This window comes from Rhineura floridana, chromosome 8 (assembly GCF_030035675.1).
Source record: "Rhineura floridana isolate rRhiFlo1 chromosome 8, rRhiFlo1.hap2, whole genome shotgun sequence".
Taxonomy (NCBI): Eukaryota; Metazoa; Chordata; class Lepidosauria; order Squamata; family Rhineuridae; genus Rhineura; species Rhineura floridana.
The window spans coordinates 50,051,014-50,069,493 of record NC_084487.1 but is presented as its reverse complement, the minus strand read 5'-3'; the positions used below and the strand labels follow the sequence as shown (position 1 = coordinate 50,069,493).

The 18,480-nt window shown below is 39.7% G+C and overlaps 1 protein-coding gene across 1 annotated transcript in view; it reads right to left on the bottom strand.

The window, feature by feature from the left end:
* The window catches only part of GRIN2B (glutamate ionotropic receptor NMDA type subunit 2B), a 326,614-nt gene that overhangs the window by 40,369 nt on the left and 267,765 nt on the right, over positions 1–18,480 (bottom strand). The window contains exons 5-8 of the mRNA XM_061582819.1: positions 11,530–11,738; positions 10,691–10,862; positions 9,310–9,463; positions 6,143–6,268 (exon numbers count right to left, since the gene is read on the bottom strand). Coding sequence (XP_061438803.1) covers positions 6,143–6,268; positions 9,310–9,463; positions 10,691–10,862; positions 11,530–11,738 — 661 coding nt within the window. The remainder of the gene's footprint in view (positions 1–6,142; positions 6,269–9,309; positions 9,464–10,690; positions 10,863–11,529; positions 11,739–18,480) is intronic.

The window sequence follows — 18,480 nt, the reverse complement described above, 5'->3', positions numbered from 1 at the left end:
TCAGACTTCATGGTGGAGCCAATCAGACATCAGCCAATAGGCTGTCCTCCATATAATTGAACAAGGGCGAGGTCATCATGTTGTAACAGGGAAGGCCTGACTTGTGTGGGGGGTGGGGGTGGTTCTAAAAATTGCTCTAAAACAAAACAAGTAGGAGAGCTTCAAAGACAATAAAAATAATTAAAAAGCAAACATTCCACAACATGATGTTCACCTGTTGTCTTTTGAAGGCTACATTAGTGTTCTTGTGCTTGAGTGATCTTCTAAAAACAAGAACTGAAAACAGTCCCTTAGAAAGCACAGCTTAAAAAGCTAAACTTTAAAAAGAATACAAAATTGTGTGAACATGGTTGATGGGGGGAGCATTGTGTTGGTATAATGTATTAGTGAGAGCCAGTGGCAGAGCTTGGAAAAGTTACATTTTTGGACTACAACTCCCATCAGCCCACTCCAGTGGCCATGCTGGCTGGGGCTGATGGGAGTTGTAGTTTAAAAAAGTAACTTTTCCAAGCTCTGTGGGGTGTAGTTGTTAAGGTGCTGGACTACGACCTGGGAGACCAGGATTCGAATCCCCACACAGCCACGAAGCTCACTGGGTGACCTTGGGCCAGTCACTGCCTCTCACCTTCAGAGGAGGGCAATGGTAAACCCCCTCTAAATACTGCTTACCATGAAAACCCTATTCATAGGGTCGTCACAAGTCAGAATCGACTTGAAGGCAGTCCATATCCATCCAATGTATTAGTAGATTGGTATAATGAAATTAATGCAGCTACATTCTACGCAGTATTTAGGATCGTAAATAACAACAAACTGTATTTTCCATCTACAAAACACTATAGCTGGTAATCAGGGGAAATGTGATACTCCTACAACAGAAGAGGTGTCTCAAGAAAAGATGCCTGGATCACACAAAATAAATTAAGGGGGGAAAAGACCCTAACTTTCTGTGTGAAACCCAGAAACAAATTCACACTTGGTTGCAAAGCTCAATGGTTGACCCTGGACAAGTCAACATCTATCTCTGAGCCTAATCATCATCTTCTGGATTGCTATGAGGCTTAAAAGTCACTATGAGTACCTCAGAAGAAAGGTGAGATATAACAGAAAATGTCATCTATCTTATCAATACACGTACCCATCTTTTGTTTATCCAAACATTATCGCAAATCTGCAAAGGAGAGCAACTGAAGTTACTAAATCCACAAGTCCTCCGAGATCTAAAGTGTAGCAGGGGAAGAATTTATACATGTGCCTATTCTTAAGACACGAGTATGCTGAGCTGCTGTCAGAGTCTTGGCATGCTGGAGTGTGATTTGCAGAGGCATACATAAACCTTTCTCACATTACAAGTTCTAGATGTTCAGGAGCACTCCCATGAGTGGAAGTGAGATTTCATAATGGCTCCAGATCTGTAACAAATTATGGCATTTGGTACCATACTTATTTGTTGTTCTATTAAATAAATTCATGCACAGGTTAAAAAAAGTACTTTGAGTCCTACAAGGTCACTATGATCTAAACAACTAGATTCATCCTTTCAATGAAGCACAAGGCAGAGAGAGTTCCTTCACACAGCTGCTCTTTTCCCATCCCCATTTTTATGGAACTAACTCAAAAACCAGTTCACAGAGTCTATTAGTTATGCTTATTAATGCAGGCTTATGTGCCACAACTCTGTTGACTTTCAATAAGAATGGAATGAATGTATCTGATGGCAAATCTGGCTTATACATAAGCAATGCAGATGAGATAAGTTATGATGAGAAACATCCATTTTGCATTTCTTGGATTTTTGAATACTTAACAGTGAAGTATTTCATCAACATCTATTTTTGCATGCAAATTAATTTATCCCTATATTGATGCTTATAATTTGCATTTTAAAAATTTGAGGATGCAAGTAAGGAACTTTTAAAGGAAACAAGGAAAATGGATAAATAAAATAAAAAAACTGGTAAGAAAATGATCTTGTAGCGTGGAATCACCTACACTTTGGAACTCCCTGCCTATTGATATCACTCAGCTGCCTTTACTGTACTCTTTTCACCTGATAAAAATATTTTTGTTCAGGCAAGCCTATCCAGACATGTAAAAGTCAACATGTGTTTTAATCTGTTTTAAACTTATTGTAGTTATTATTATTATTACTATTTTATTCCTGTTTGTAACTCTCTCCATTTTGATAGTTTTAATATTTGTTTTATTTTTTGTTAACGGCTTAGAGGTTCTATTTTCAATGAAGCAGTACATACATTTTGTTAAAATAAATAAATAACTTACTCCACTGCATAATTGCACAGAAACATTGTGGAAAATTGCATATTAATTTAGTCTTGTAAGATCTACTTTTTCCTTCTTTTAGAATCATCATGAATTTACACAGGTATGACGGTAATCCTGAAGCACAATTCAATACATGTCTACTCAGAAGTAAGTCCCATTGAGCTCAATGGAGTTTATTCTCAGTTAAGTGTGTATGGGATTGAAGCCTTTCTTGCTGGGTTGAGCTAAGGTCCACCTAGTCCACCCAATGATCCAGTGGTCAACAGTTGTTGTTGTTGTTGTTGTTGTTATGTGCCTCCAAGCCGACTTCGACTTATGGCGACCCTATGAATCAGTGACCTCCAAGAGCATCTGTCATGAACCACCCTGTTCAGATCTTGTAAGTTCAGGTCTGTGGCTTCCTTTATGGAATCAATCCATCTCTTGTTTGGCCTTCCTCTTTTTCTACTTCCTTCTGTTTTTCCAAGCATTATCATCTTTTCTAGTGAATCATGTCTTCTCATTATGTGTCCAAAGTATGATAACCTCAGTTTCATCATTTTAGCTTCTAGTGATAGTTCTGGTTTAATTTGTTCTAACACCCAATTATTTGTTTTTTTTGCAGTCCATGGTATCCGCAAAACTCTTATCCAACACCACATTTCAAATGCGTTGATTTTTCTCTTATCAGCTTTTTTCACTGTCCAATTTTCACATCCATACATAGAGATTGGAAATACCATGGTCTGAATTATTCTGACTTTAGTGTTCAGTGATACATCTTTACACTTGTATTCCGCCAGGCCTTGAAGACCTGGCTTTTCAGACAGGCCTTCGGGACTTCCGGGGAGGGTTAATCTCTATGACTAATTGCCTATTACTCTGAACTGTCATTGTTTTATAATTTTTATCGTTTGTATTGTATTATGATGATGTATTTTATTGTAACTGAGTTGTACGTCGCCTAGAGTGGCCACTGGCCAGATAGGCGACACATAAATTAAATTATTATTATTATTATTATTACATTTGAGGACTTTTTCTAGTTCTCTCACAGCTGCCTCCCCACTCCTAGCCTTCTTCTGATTTCTTGACTATTGTCTCCATTTTAGTTAATGATTGTGCCAAGGTATTGATCATCCTTAACAAGTTCAATGTCCTCATTGTCCACTGTAAAGTTCTGTTGTCATTACTTTAGTCTTCTTGATGCTCAGCTGTAGTCCTGCTTTTGTGCTTTCCTCTTTAACTTTCATCAGCATTCGTTTCAAATCATTACTGGTTTCTGCTAGTAGTATGGTATCGTCTGAATATCTTAAATTATTTATATTTCTCCAATTTTCACACCTCCTTCTTCTTGGTCCAATCTTGCTTTCCATATGATATGTTCTGCATATAGATTAAATAAATAGGGTGATAAAATACACCCCTGTCTCACACCCTTTCCGATGGGGAACTAATTGGTTTCTCCATATTGTCCTTACAGTAACCTCTTGTCCAGAGTATAGGTTGCGCATCAGGACAATCAGATGCTGTGGCACCCCCATTTCTTTTAAAGCATTCCATAGTTTTCCATGATCTACACAGTCAAAGGCTTTGCTGTAATCTATAAAGCACAGGGTGATTTTCTTCTGAAGTTCCTTGGTCCATTCCATTATCCAACGTATGTTTGCGATATGATCTCTGGTACCTCTTCCCTTTCTAAATCCAACTTGGACGTCTGGCATTTCTCGCTCCATATATGGCAAGAGCCTTTGTTGTAGAATCTTGAGCATTACTTTACTTGCATGGGACATTAAGGCAATAGTTCGATAATTACTGCATTCTCTGGGATCCCCTTTCTTTGGAATTGGGATGTATATGGAACGCTTCCAGTCTGTGGGCCATTGTTTAGATTTCCATATTTCTTGACAGATTTTAGTCAAAATTTGGACTGATTCAGTCTCAGTAGCTTGTAGCAACTCTGTTGGTATGCCATCTATTCCTGGTGAATTGTTTCTTCCAAGTATTTTAAGAGCAGGTTTCACCCCGCATTCTAAAATTTCTGGTTCTTCATCATATGGTTCCTCCGTGAATCTGTCATCCTTGCATCTCTTTTATAGAGTTCTTCAGTGTATTGCTTCCATCTTCCTTTTATTTCATCTCGGTCAGTCAGTGTGTTCCCCTGTTGATTATTCAACATCCCTACTCTTGCTTTAAATTTCCCTTTCAATTCTGTAATCTTTTGGAACAGGGTTCTTGTTCTACCCTTTTTGTTATCCTCTTTTATTTCTAGACAGTAACTATTGTAATAGTTCTCTTTGTCCCTACGTACTAGTCACTGTATTGTTGCATTTAGGGTCAACAGTTAATGATGTATTTACTACTTATCACTACTTTATAGGATCTCAAAGTAGTAGGTGGAATTTTTTAGAGAATACATCTCTTTCCTATGATGCAGAAACATTTTGCTCTGAAATAGCCCCATGTAATATCTCGGAGCAAATGAATTTAAGGAAATTGTAAACATGGTTGCCTAGCTACATATTAAAAGTAAATGGAAGTGAATATCTACTCATTATCAACTCAAGGAACTTAAAAGTAATCTTAAATATAGTATTCACTCTAAAAAAAACCACATTTACATATCCATATTGACCTTGTGCAATGCATGTTTTTCATAATAATCTATTTCATCATGTAAGATTCAGTTTTGCAAAAAAAGAAAACGTATTCAAGCTATTCACCATTTATATCTGTTCTGCAACCTGTACGAAAACCATGTGCATTGTGTATATACAAGGTATCTCTGCATGAATATCTACATGAATATTCACAACTCTGCATACATCTCCTTAGATATCCATTGGCCCACTTATGCTGTCCACAGCTCATGGACAACAGCTCTCTTCAGCACGACTATAAATAAGACTGACTAAATTTCCATTTCAAAATTGCTTTTCTTCAGGTCTCAGAAACTTGATGACATAAACCTACCCAAGGCAAATTTGGGAAGCAGATAAAGAGATTTTCACATAAATATCTCTGTTCATGCACTTTCACATTTTCAGCCTATGGATAAGCCAGAAGTTCTTAGGTAGGGATCCATTTCACAACTTAATGAAGCCAAAGTAAAGGTACCACTAACTTATCAGCACTCAAGCTCTTTCTCATGTTTTCTGTATTATGTCTTTGTTCTTTCACTCATAAATCATTTATCTAGTCAAAGATAGAACTCAACTTTGCACACTTCACTCCCTGCCCCCACCCTACTCCAACTTTTTTCTAAATCCCCCACTCACCCTAGGAAATTACATTAATGGTTAATATATCTCAGATTTATGGGGGCAGTATGACAGTGAAGATGGTTTGTCTTTTCTGCTCCTATAGGCACCTCCAGATTAGTGTAACTTTCTTCTTCCTACTCTGCTTCTGACATACAAACTGGATGTGAATTAATTTGTAAGGGGTTAATATGAAGAAGTTATCCAGGTGGGTGAATCTATGGAAGGAAATACTTCCATTAATGTAATTAGTGTAATGAGAGATAGATGAATGCAATATTATATAGCATTGTAATATCATCATCATCATCACCAACACACCACCATGTAACTTTCCAGTTATACAACCGAGGGAAGCAGACCCAAAGCTAATCAAGGGTTGCAAATATCATTCCTATAAATTAGGCTTAAATTAATATGCATGACAAAATTTGCTGGGTACCAATTTGCATGCAAATATTTGTCCAAGTGAATAAATATTTCAATTTAACAAAAGTAGCATTTTTTTTATTTTGGAGAAATTCTGAGTAAACGGACATTGGATCAGGATAAAATAAAGACTGGACAAGAGAGATCATAATGTTTGCAAGTTAAAATATGCAGGTCTGTCTCCTTACCTCTGCCATCAGCCAGACACCGGTTGTATCCCACAGGGCTGAAGTACTCAAATACAAAGACAGCCACAGCAGAGATTATAAGCAGCATTACAAACATCATCACCCACACATCAGCACTGAATGGCTCTGAAGAGAAGAGAAAAGGACAGATAATTTTCAAGTGCCTTCCCCTCCTATCCCAAAGTACAAACCACCTGTAAGGCATAGGTATCTAAGCACACCTACTGAAACTGGAGTCTGAATAAGCGGATGAAAGTCTATAGGCAGGGCTGCATATATTCTCTGCATAAAATAGAAATTCGGCGCCAAGAAAAGTTTAATTCTGTGACCTGAACAAATCATACATATTGAAAAATGGTGCAAACTTTCTGTTACACTGTTCTAACATTTTTCTAATATGCACAATTTATGGTCCTGCTGGTCATCGGAAGATGGGGGAACCATGCAGGGAACAGAAGCTGGTTTTTGTAAAAATAATACCATTTACAGAAAGCTGAAATCTTCATCCAGTGTCATATTCTGCTCTTCTGCATTTTCAGAGCTGCAGCATACACAGAGCCCTGCCTATAGGCCATATTAAACACAAAGGCTGACTTAATCACACTGTTGCCAAAGTTTTGTTTACTCCACTTCTGTCTCCACTGTTGGAGGCAGTATGCCCCTGAATACCAGTTGCTGTGAATCATAAATGGGAAGAGTGCTGTTATTCTCAGGTTCTGCTTGTGGGCTTCTCATAGGCATCTGGTTGGCCACTGTGAGAATAGAATGTTGGACTAGATGGACCTTTGGCCTGATTCAGCGAGGCTCTTCTTATGTTCTTAATGATGTGCAGAAATTAAGCTGGTGAAGCTTTCCATGACATAAAAAGGTAGAACTTTGGATCCAAAGAGATACAAGCACAAAGAGAAGCTATGTCTGTTTATGCAAGGGGGCCACCATTTCTGCTGATGCGCCCCCCAAATGTTTCATTGCCCTCCATATCTCCATTCTAGTGAGTCCCTTGATCCTTAGGAGTAGTTTTTTGGTAGGAATAGAGCTCTGCAGGAGGTAGGAAATATTTAGTCTAAGGCTGTAATCCAATACACACTTACCTGGGAGTAAGTCCCATTGATCTCAATAAAGCTTACTTCTGAGTATTGGATTGCAGCCTAAGCCAGGAACTAGAGAGGGGGAGTTCTTCCCTGCTGGTTCTAATCTTGGTGGTTTTTGATACCTTTGACCAGAATATCCTTCTGGATCAGCTGGCCATGTTGGGGTTCCTGTCTTAGTATTTTGCGTTGGTTTCTTCCTTATATGGAAGGCAGATTCCAGAAAGTGGTCTTGGGATACTACTGTTCTTCTCCTTAGCTGCTGGTCTACAGAATCCCTCAGAGTTCCATCTTGTTGCCCATGCTGTTTAATATCTACATGAAATTGCTGGGAGAGGCTGTCCAGAGGTTTGAAATGGTGTCACCAATATGATACCTAACTCTACAGTAGGGCCCTGCTTTACAGCACTTCGCTTTACGGTGCTTCGCTAATGTGGCGGGCTCAATTAGACGCAATTAGACTAAAGCCCCACTCATACAGAGCTTGTTTTGCTTTTACAGCGGTTTTTGGGCTTCGCGTGCCATTTTATTCAATGAGTTCCGCTTTTCAGCGGTTTTCACTTTTTAGCGGGGGTCCAGAACATAACCCGCCATATAAGTGGGGCCCTACTGTACTTGGCTTTTCCAACTGATTCCAGGGAGGCAGTGGCAGTTCTGAATCAGAGTCTGTTTGGGGCTGGATGTGGGCTAGCACACTGAGACTTAATCTAGACAAGGCAAAGGTGTTAGTCAGTAGAAAAGATGATCTAAGATTGGTGGTCCAGCCTGTTTTGGATGGAATGGAAGTCCCTCTGAAGAAGAGGTGTTCCTGGATCCAGATTTGAACCTATATGATCAGATGGTGGCTGTGGCTTGAAGCGCCATGATCAGCTCTTGCTAATGGGCTAGCTGTGCCTTTTCCTGGAGGAGGCAGATTTGGCCACTGACACATCCATTGCCATCCCAAGACATTTTGCTGCCTGAAGTGAAGCACCAGATGGCACCCTCCTCATTCCATATACAGAAGCCAACTGGTATGGCAGATGAACAAACTGGACTATCAGATCAACACTGATGGTGCAACAGTGTCTTCCATTACATCTGAGAGAGAAAATCAGACTAGGGAAGAGGCACTGCAGGAGAGGCAGTGTGGCAATAGCAGGGAATGGCTAGGGGTTCTCAAGAGGAACAGCCAAGGGCTGGTGCTGTTGATAATCCCCATTGTCTGCCGTCTGAGGAGGTAACTTCATTCTGCCCAATGGTAGAGCTGGGCCAGATCATATCCTGTTTATGCAATATGCTCTAGTGGTTCCACCTTTGAAATGTGTTCAGACTGCTCCTGCCAGGCTGATGATGGGAGCCTGTTGTTTAGAACATATGACTCCATTGTTATTCACTCTGCAATGACTCTCAGACTGATTGAACCCAGGCTCTTGAACTCTCTCTTCCTCAGAAGGCCAGCCTAGTTTCTTCCCTTTCAGTTGTCTGTAGACTCGTAAAGACCGCCATATTGATGTGGATTCTCAGGATCGAATATGGTAAGCCCTAACTAAGGGCTTTGCCAAAAAGTGGCTTATAAAATGCAAAAAAATAAAAGAGACTGCACCTACAGTTCTGTGGATACAAGCCAAAGTGATAGGGAAAGCTTCATCTGCTAAGCATCTGCATATCATGCTTCTGGGATCCCAATTCATCATCATAGGTCACCTCCAAGCTTGGAGAAGCAAAGGTCAGGGGAAAGCTGAAGAAAGGTATTTGAACATAATTAAACTTCTAGTTTTGGAACCTGAGTCTAATGTTTCTGAGGTTTTGTATATAGAATTATTGTCATTAGTATTCTCATTGTCATATCTGGATCCTGGTTCTAAAAATTAGACCATGATACAACTTCAGAATGTGTAAGTTTGGGTTGTTTTTTTAATGTTCTCTCTTTCTGTGTGTGTGTGTGTGTGTGTATGTGTGTGCTCTCTCGTGCTCTCTCTCTCTGTTGGCTGTTTGCTTTTTTAAATTGGAAAAAGAACCACAAACATTCTGGTTGTTTTTCATAAAATATTTTCCCCTGCGTTATGTCTCAAAATTCTTTTTTTAAAAATACTTTACCTAAGAAGGCAGAAGGTGAGACAGTCCCATTGCTTCGTGATACCATGACACTGATTCCTGTCTCAATGAAGGGCACAGAAAAGTCTACCACTTCTGAGCGCTCTGCATTTATGGTGAGGGATCCCACCGCCATATAGGCACGTTTGGCAACCACCTAAGGTAAGGAGAAAAAAAAAGATTAATGCAGACTCTAGAGTCTAGAATTCAAGAGCCAGAACTTCTTTAAGGACAAGGGATGCTTTCAGGTAAGTTAAAACAACATGGTTCCAACAATCACAACAGTAAGGCTTATAGTGTGAAGGCACCCATGAAGCAACAGGCTGCCACACATTCATTGGTAACTATCTCTCCGAGACCAGACAGAAAGGAGAAAGCAAGGACAAAAGGTATTGACATCACATTTGGGAACGGGGACTGGGAGAGATGAAGGGGAAAAGCAGTAGGTTAACCAAGAATTACTTCACATCAGATCGGAACATTCAAAAAGGAAGGTCAGATCCATGGGAGGGGAAAGTGGAGGGGAACTACATCTATTTACCATTTCCCAAGAAAACAAAAAACTTTGTTTGAACACGTTCCCTGACCTTGGATCTGTCCTTTTAAGTCAACCAATTGGTTGGTGGTCAATTTAAGTGTGTGCAAACCTCTGCAAAACACTACAGGGGTTCGGGATCAGGGATGATGTAACTAATGCATTTAGGAACAACATAGAAACATAGGAAGCTGCCTTATACTGGGTCAGCCCTTTGGTCCATCTAGCACAGTATTGTCTATACTGATTGGCAGTGGCTCTCCAGATTTCAGACAGGGGTCTCTTCCAGCCCTGCCTGGAGATGCTGGGGACTGAACCTGGGACCATCTGCATACAAAGCAGATGCTCTGCCACTGAGCTACAGCCCACAGATTTTGAGAGGAGAACATCCTTTAAACCATACAGATGCTTACACTGGTGTTTCCCTTTGTCATATTGCATGTTAACCCCCATCACCTCCTCCATCTAGACTTCTAACACCTGCTCATTTCACATATGCATGAGAAATACGGTGGGAATAAATGATCCACAAACAAAAGAAAATAACCTTATTTCTATTATTTCTATTGCTTTTCTTTTTATAGCATTTCAGCACAATATCTTTTCTTCCGTTTACTTTTTTTTTTAAAAAATCTTCAGGTAAAGTATCATGTAGCCACACAGATTTGCTTGATGAGAATTCAAAGATGAGACTTTTTCCAAATGGCAAAATTCAAATATGCAGATTTGGACAGCACGATTCAGTTGATTCCTGGCCCAAGAACAAGAATCAACTGGCTATAGAAAAAGAATCTAATTCAATCTGCTGATGAGCCTGTAAGTAAAAGCCAGGTACCTTTAATGGCTTACCTCGCCTATCATTCCATTCCATGTTCCATTGATCTTCTTCCCATGTTTACCATTAGTTACCAAGTAAAGGTCATAGGTGAACTTGACAAACTTGGAGATTTTCTTGAGAATATCAATACAAAATCCTTTGCAACATTTCTTAGTATAGGCAGTCTCCTCATCCGTCTTGTTACTACACAAGCACAACAATAAATGATTAAATAGAACTGGTAAACAATATTTTAACATTAAAAACAAAAACATAAGGCCATATTTTCCAACATGCTGCACTCAAATAGTGGATTTTTTTTAAATGTTGAAAAATTCTGTATTATCCTTGAAAAATTCAAAATTGCCATGTTTAGTTCTTCTAAACTCTAACTCTAGCATTTTCAGATAGCAGAAATTGAACATTATAAGCAGAAATACTGAAAAATATCTTCTTGTAAATTTTCTTTTTCATCATCTTCCTTCTTTTAGACAAAAGCGCTACTTCCCAACAAAAATCTGATTTAGAAAATGTTGATCTATGCCATAATTTAGAATTGTGAAAAATAAATCCCTCAGTTATTTCCAACATCTTTCCATAGCTACTCTCTCTTTACTATATCCTTCAGTGAAAACCCCACTTGATGCAACTAATGCAGTGTTGCATAATGAGCCAAGCTGACTAGAACATTGTGCTAATGACAAGAGGCAATGTGGCCAGCCAGAGATAGTCTAGCTGGCTTTGCCAGTGTTGAGCATCAGAGAGAAACATTTTATTTATTATTTATTATTTGATTTATATCCCGCCCTTCCTCCCAGCAGGAGCCCATGCTAAGAGGAACCAGCTAGAGAATGAACCTGTTGGCACTTACTCTGCCACATTCCTTTTTTGGCATGGGACAGTGTTTCTCATACAGGTACCACTTAGTGGGTCCACATTTTCCACAATAACAAATGGTGCTTCTTCTAGGGTCACTATGCTAAGATGGTCATCCTCACGCTCCTCACAGTCAGGGTACAATGCAGCACGTGGCCATACATAATACTTCATCTTGAGGCGCTTGTCCTTCCACCATCCCACCTAAAGTAATATTAAAAATAAAACAGAAAAACATCACTGATAAAACCATCCTCCCAAATTACAGCCCACAAAGTTAAACTGAGCCTTTCAGAGAAGCAGAAAAATTGAGTGTCTAGAGAAGGGGTAGCTAACCTGTGGAGCTCCAGGTGTTATTAGACTCCAACACCCATCAGCCCCAGCCAGCATGGTCAATGGACAGAAATTATGGGAGTTGTAGTCCAGCAATATCTAGATGGTCATAGGTTAGCCATCCTGGTATGGAACTAAAGGATGATTCTACTCACAGATACTTCTTTATTTATTACTAGCATTTGTACTCTGGTCATTCTGTTACTGATACTCAAAACGCCTAATAATGATCCATTAAGAAGCATACAATCAAAAGCAATAATCCAATATTATTCCATTTAAATTAATTTAAAAACTAGCCACTAATCCCTGGTCCAAAAATAAATCAGGCCTTAATGAAGAAGCAACATCCCATTAAAACTCACTTACACGTAAGGCCTTGGCTGTCTACTAAAAGACAAGCTACAATGGGGCCAAGCACACACACACACATACACTCCTCAGGAAGGTGTCACAACAGAAAAGGTTGTGCCCACTCACTACAAATCTGACAGCAGGCTTGGAACAAGGCTCAGAAGAAGATCTCAATGCTTGATCAGGTTCATGTGAATGCAGGTGATTTACTTTAATTGTTGTTGTTAATTTATATGGGGCCATCAATGCACATGGCACTGTACAAAAAAAACTGGGGGGAAAAACAAATAAAAATGCATCCCTACCACAAGGCATACAATCTAACTAAAAATAAAAGGAGAACATAGTGGGGAAGGAAATGGGAACAAAACAGGTAAGGAATAAAACAGACGCTTCAGGTATACTGGTTATGGAGAATTATATAGATAAAACCTAATCCAAGATTCCAAGGCTTTGGGGGAAAAGAAAGGTCTTTAGCTGAGATTTAAAAACAGTAATTGACGGAGCAGTCCTCAAGTGTTCTGGGAGACTGTTCCAGGAGAATGGAGAGGCAAGAGAAAATGGGCGAAGCCAAGCTAGCGAACAAAAAACCCTAGGATGGGTAAGAAGCATAGAATTTGATGAACAAAGCTCCCAAGGAGGGCTATAAAAAGAAATAAGGGCTGAGAGATAAGGGGGAGCCAGATTTTGTAGGGCCTTCAAAGTTAGAACAAGATGCTTATACTAAATCCTAAAATGAATAGGGAGCCAATGTAGGGACTTCAAAAGTGGAGCAACATTATCAAAACAATGAGCCAAATAAATTATCTTAGCAGCAGAATGTTGAATAGAAACCAGTGGACCAGTCTACAAGTGAATAGTAGATCAGTCAAAGGGAGATTGCAATAGTCAAGGTGAGAAATGACTACAGCTGCAATCCAATACATGTTTACTCAAAAGTAAGTTCACTGGATTCAATGAGACTTACTCCAGGTAAGTGTGTATTGGATTACAGCCTAAAGTCTTTGTGGAATCAGAGTCTGTCTGGAAGAAACAGACAAGAAAGATCTGATTCTTGAGATACTCTAGTCCTAGACCAGCCTTTCCCAACTAGTGGGCCACCAGACGTTGTTGGACCACAATTCCCATCTTTCCTGACCATTGACAATGCTGGCTGAGGCTGATGGGTGTCACATCTGGTGGCCCATTAGTTGGGAAAGGCTGTCCTAGACCATTCAGGGTGTGAAAGGTGAAAGCCAGCACCTTGAATTGAGTCTTGAAACAAATTGATAACCAGTGTAAGATCAGGCTAATATGATCCAACCTGCAAACTCCAGTTAGAACTCTGGTAGCTTCATTTTCAATTATCTTCAAATGCACACCCATGTAGAGTGCATTACAGTAATCTAACCTGGAAGCGACTAGGGTTTATGGGTAAATGAGACCAGGTTGTTTATCCACAAACAGGGCACAGCTGTAGAGAAGCTTGAAGCTGATATAAACACTCCTAACCATGGTAGCACTGCTACTTGACCATATAAGAGCAAAGCTAAATCCAGTAGTATCACAAAACTGTAATGTGATTTTAGGATAAATGTAACCCCATCAATTCCTATATGAAGTACTGTAATAGTATGTTATTAACCATAGTTAACATTGCAAAGATAAAGGTTTTCCAAATTCTCAGGCTGATTTGTTATGTCTGTACTTTGCTACAAAATTGTTTTAAAAAGTCCAGTTCTCTGAAACATATGATAATATTTCCACAGAAAGATTAAATCACCTTATTTTTGTGCTGTGAAATGTGAAATGGTGAACCTTCATCTTCCATTAATATCCAAAGTAAGCTTATTTATTTGTTTTATTAAATTTATATCCCACCCTTCCACCCAATAGGAGCCAGGTGAACTTGGCATACTGAGTTTTCTGCATCCAGTCAGTACTAGCCATATCTCATTGAGAATAGTTATTTCTTTGAAATTGGTTTGGATCCATTCAGAAGGTGACCTATTTAGGACTAATGCTCCCTAAGGTGTGATATTTGCCACAAAGTCCAGAATATCCATCCACAATGCTTTCAGACATCAAAAGTCTTGACTTTGTACCCATTCTTCCCATCACCACTGACATTAATTACTACCTTGGTTAGCAGATAGGAGCCAAGAGGGCACAGGCTGAACAGATCTAAAACAAACAACTCTATTTTTTGTGGATATGGTTCCCCCACCCTCCACCCACAGGGTCTCAGTCAAGAAAAGATGACAGCAGGAGCAGGGTGGGTCGAAGACTATAGAGTGAACTTTGATTGCTCACATGATACTTGCTTTGGGGGCTTTAATTCCTTGTGGCTGTCACTTCACCCACTTCTACTACTACATCTGATGTTTTAGAATCACTAAACAAAAGCACTTATTATAGCTTCTTTAGGTGTCATAGGTTATTTGAGTACAATCAAAGACTTTCTAGTATTTAATAGCACCCAGAATCACAATTAAATACGTATTGCTTCTTTAAAACCTTAATCTGAATTTATTTTTAAAAGAGAGAAAGAGAAAGAATCCAGCTTAATGAACAAGTTATTTCAAGAAAGAAAACAGTCATTTACAGGCATCTGACTGTGCCCTTCTTACACAGTCCTAAAGGGTTGACAGAGAACTTTAACATTCAGTGGGCTTAAATCCCATTGGTATTAAAACAAATATTGTAGGTGGCCCTGACTTTCTCCTCAGTAGCCACTACAAGATATATTCAGAAAAGAAAATGAACCATGGCAATTCTCTCCTGCCCCCTTTTATAAGTGATTAGGAGAGCAATTGTATGGATGTTTCCTCTAAAACAAGTACCAATGTGTTCAATGAGGTTTACTCCATGGTAATTGCAGCCTAAATAAACCATTTCCCCCACCCCTAAACTAGAGTTGAACTGAGGAGATGCATACTCTTGGTTTAGAGTCCATCTTCCACTCTTTTGTTCTCCATCTAGCTATTTTTAGTCAAGATGATATTTCAGTCCCATTTAGCAACAATCTTATCCATTCTCAGAAGGGATGGGGAACCTGTGGACCAGCAGATGTTGTTGGACTCCAACTCCTATCAGCCCCAGTCTGCATGGCCAATGGTCAAGGATAAAGAGAGTTGTACTCCAGTAACATCTGGAGAGTCAAGGGCCCCCCTTCTTGATTTAGAATATTCTGTAAAGTTAGCTGAGAGGGATGGGATGAACTGATTAGAGAAGGAATGAGGTGCAAGGATGAGATAAAACTGGAAGGGGCTTCACCATTTTTCTTTGCTCACACTATGAGGAAAGTAAGGAAGGGCACATGCAGATCAAAACCCTACATTAGTTCCTAGGTGCTGGGGTAAGGAGGGGAGATGTTTCTGTGCAAACTGGTGTGATGGTGCTGGAACTGGGATTCAACAATGCAGTTCCAAGCATGATGTCACATGCTTATCTCAAGCTCTTAAGAGAGTATGCCTTTGGTTGGGTCAGACTGGAATTTGGAAGGACTCCTATTTTCTCAAAATCTTCATACCCATGGTACCAAAATCATTAGTGGCCCCATCAGCTGGAGACCTGGTATTGCTTGGTTTGGTGTAGACTGGCTCTAGAAAGAACGGAGGGAGAATGTGGGAAGGAAGTATGAGGGTAAGGTTAAGGGAAAGAGGGAATATGACAGGGAAACCATGTTCGGTAGCCTCTTCAAAATAGAAACCTTTTACAAAAGTGGCATGGAAACATGTGCAAAAGTGACACAAAAACAGACTGCCAGATGGATGCCTTACCCCTCCCCCCAGCTTCTGGCAATTGCTGCAAGAATGCTTTCATGTGCCAGATTCCACAACAGAAATTTCCGACAGTAGAATGGCAAGAAATTGCTAGTCATCTCCAAAATCTTGAAACAACCCTGACCTTTACCGAGTACAGTTTACTAACACTAAAAACAAATCAACAATGAAAGACACATTCTGCACTATCTTTCAATGTTCTTGTCCATTATAGATTTATTTATTTATATTAAATTTATTTGTCTCTTTTCTTCATAAAAATGAACCCAAAATGACATACAGTAAAAAGATTAAAGCCAATATAAAACTAGCAGAAATGAAAAGGTAAAAAACACAATACATGGATAAGATGGTGGAACACTCCCCCCCTTACAAGAGGCTACAATGGCAAAAGTCCTCCAAAAACCCTCCAAGACTTAAGAGCCGAATGCCTGCGCCTAAAGATAGATAATGATTGTGTCAAGCGTGCCTCTCTGGAGAGAATTTTCCATAAGCAGGGGGCCACCATTGAGAAGGGCCGTCTCATGTCTCCATCCTCTGCATCTCCCTCAGAGGAGGCACACAAAGAAAGGCCTCAGATGCTGAACACAGAGTCTAGGTTGGTTCATATGGGGAGAGGCAGTCCTTGAGGTATTGGGGTCCTCAGCCATATAAGGCATCATAGGTTAAAACCAGCACTTTGAATTGAGCCTGGAAACTAATTGGCAGTCACTGCAGTTGTGCCAGAATTGATGTTATGTGCTCAGAACATCTTGCCCTGGTGAATTTGGCACCAGATACCTTTCTGAACTGTCTTCAAAGGCAGCCCCACATATAACACATTGCAGTTATCTGACTGAGAGGTTACCAGAGCATAGACAACAGATGTCATGCTATCCCTGTCCAGATAGGGTCATAACTGGGCCACCAGCCAAAGCTGATAGAAGGCACTCCTCACTACTGAGGCCACTTGAGCTTCAAGCGACAGTAATGGATCTAGAATCCCACATGGCTGGCAGCTGCATCTAAAGATCTAACCACATGGTGGGGCAGTTATGTGGATCTATTTCATAGGATTAACACCCAGCTTTGGGTAATGGGGTAGTGGATTCCCTTAGTCCTGGCCATGTAACTGGGTCGTTTAGATGTTCTACAAACCCATGTGAGATACTTTAAGGTAGGGATGGGGTTCGCTGCCCGGTTCCAATCTGCTTGTATTCCAATAATCTGTCATTTGTTCCTGATCCACCCTTTTTTTGTTCCCACTTGTTTTGGCACTTGCTGATTCGATCCATTATTTTTTTTATTTACATAAAAACTATGTAAAAATTACGTTAAAATTACATAATTTTAACAAAAATGTTTATGAAAATGCTTATCCACCCCTCATTTACATATCAGTTGGGCAGATAAACACCTTTATGAGTCTGTCTTTGGCTTAATGGGCAGATTTGAACAATTCCTATATAGCAAGTAGAAGCAGTCAGTTTTTTCATTTATGTGTGTAAAATAGCATTGCAATAAGTCACTGCAATCTACACATGCACATTCTGCAACTAAACGCTATTTAAGTTCCTGACCTACAGAACACCTACACAGAGTGTATTCTGTGCTGTGTGTGGTATCCATGAAGTTGTTGTCACTTAGAAGAAACATTTATGAAAATGAAAAACACTGCATTGCATTAACATCATTGGTTAGATTGAGAAAACTACATTTTATTCTACAGTTTAATTTGATACTGAATAATGACCGAAATGATTACTTAACCTAAACATTATTTAAGTAACAGAAGAATTAGAGAACAGACAGAGTCAGATTAAGAAAAAAAAATTAACATTAATGTTAATGGCCATTTGAGAATTAACAAAACAAATAGAAAATTGGAGGGATGTTAATGGCGATCGTTATCACCTAGACAGCCATTAAGAATGCATCAACTTAAAGGAAATACAATTACGAAGATAATGACGTAAAATTAGGGGGGAAATTGGGGGGGGAACCCGTGCTGATGACAGCCCTGGCCCTCCGCAAGAAATCAGTGGCGGTCTGAAAAGACAGAGGACGGTCAGAATGAGTCGAAATCTGGTACTAAGTCTGAGTTTTGCAGACTTCTCCCCCATCCCTACTTCAAGGTCAAGAATAAACCGCCATGTGGTGGGCAACTGCAACTGCAAAATGGTTCATACGGCAGGAGATGCTCCAATTGGCAGTATAAAATGTGTGCAGAACCCACACATGGTTTTAGGCAAAAATGGTATTGTGTGCCAAACACTATGCAATTTGACGGAATACAAACAAAGAACTCTCCATGGTTAGAATCTCTAGCAAGACTTCAAGCAAGTACCTTGAGAAGCAGCTCCCCCCAGATAGCTGAGTGAACATTTAAAGAACATTTCTGAGTCTTAATGAGGTTTCAGTGTGGGGATGATTAAGGCAAAAACTGGTCACCTAGAGCTTTGGCTATGGGGCGGTATATAAATGCAATAAATAAATAAATAAACAACAAACTATCA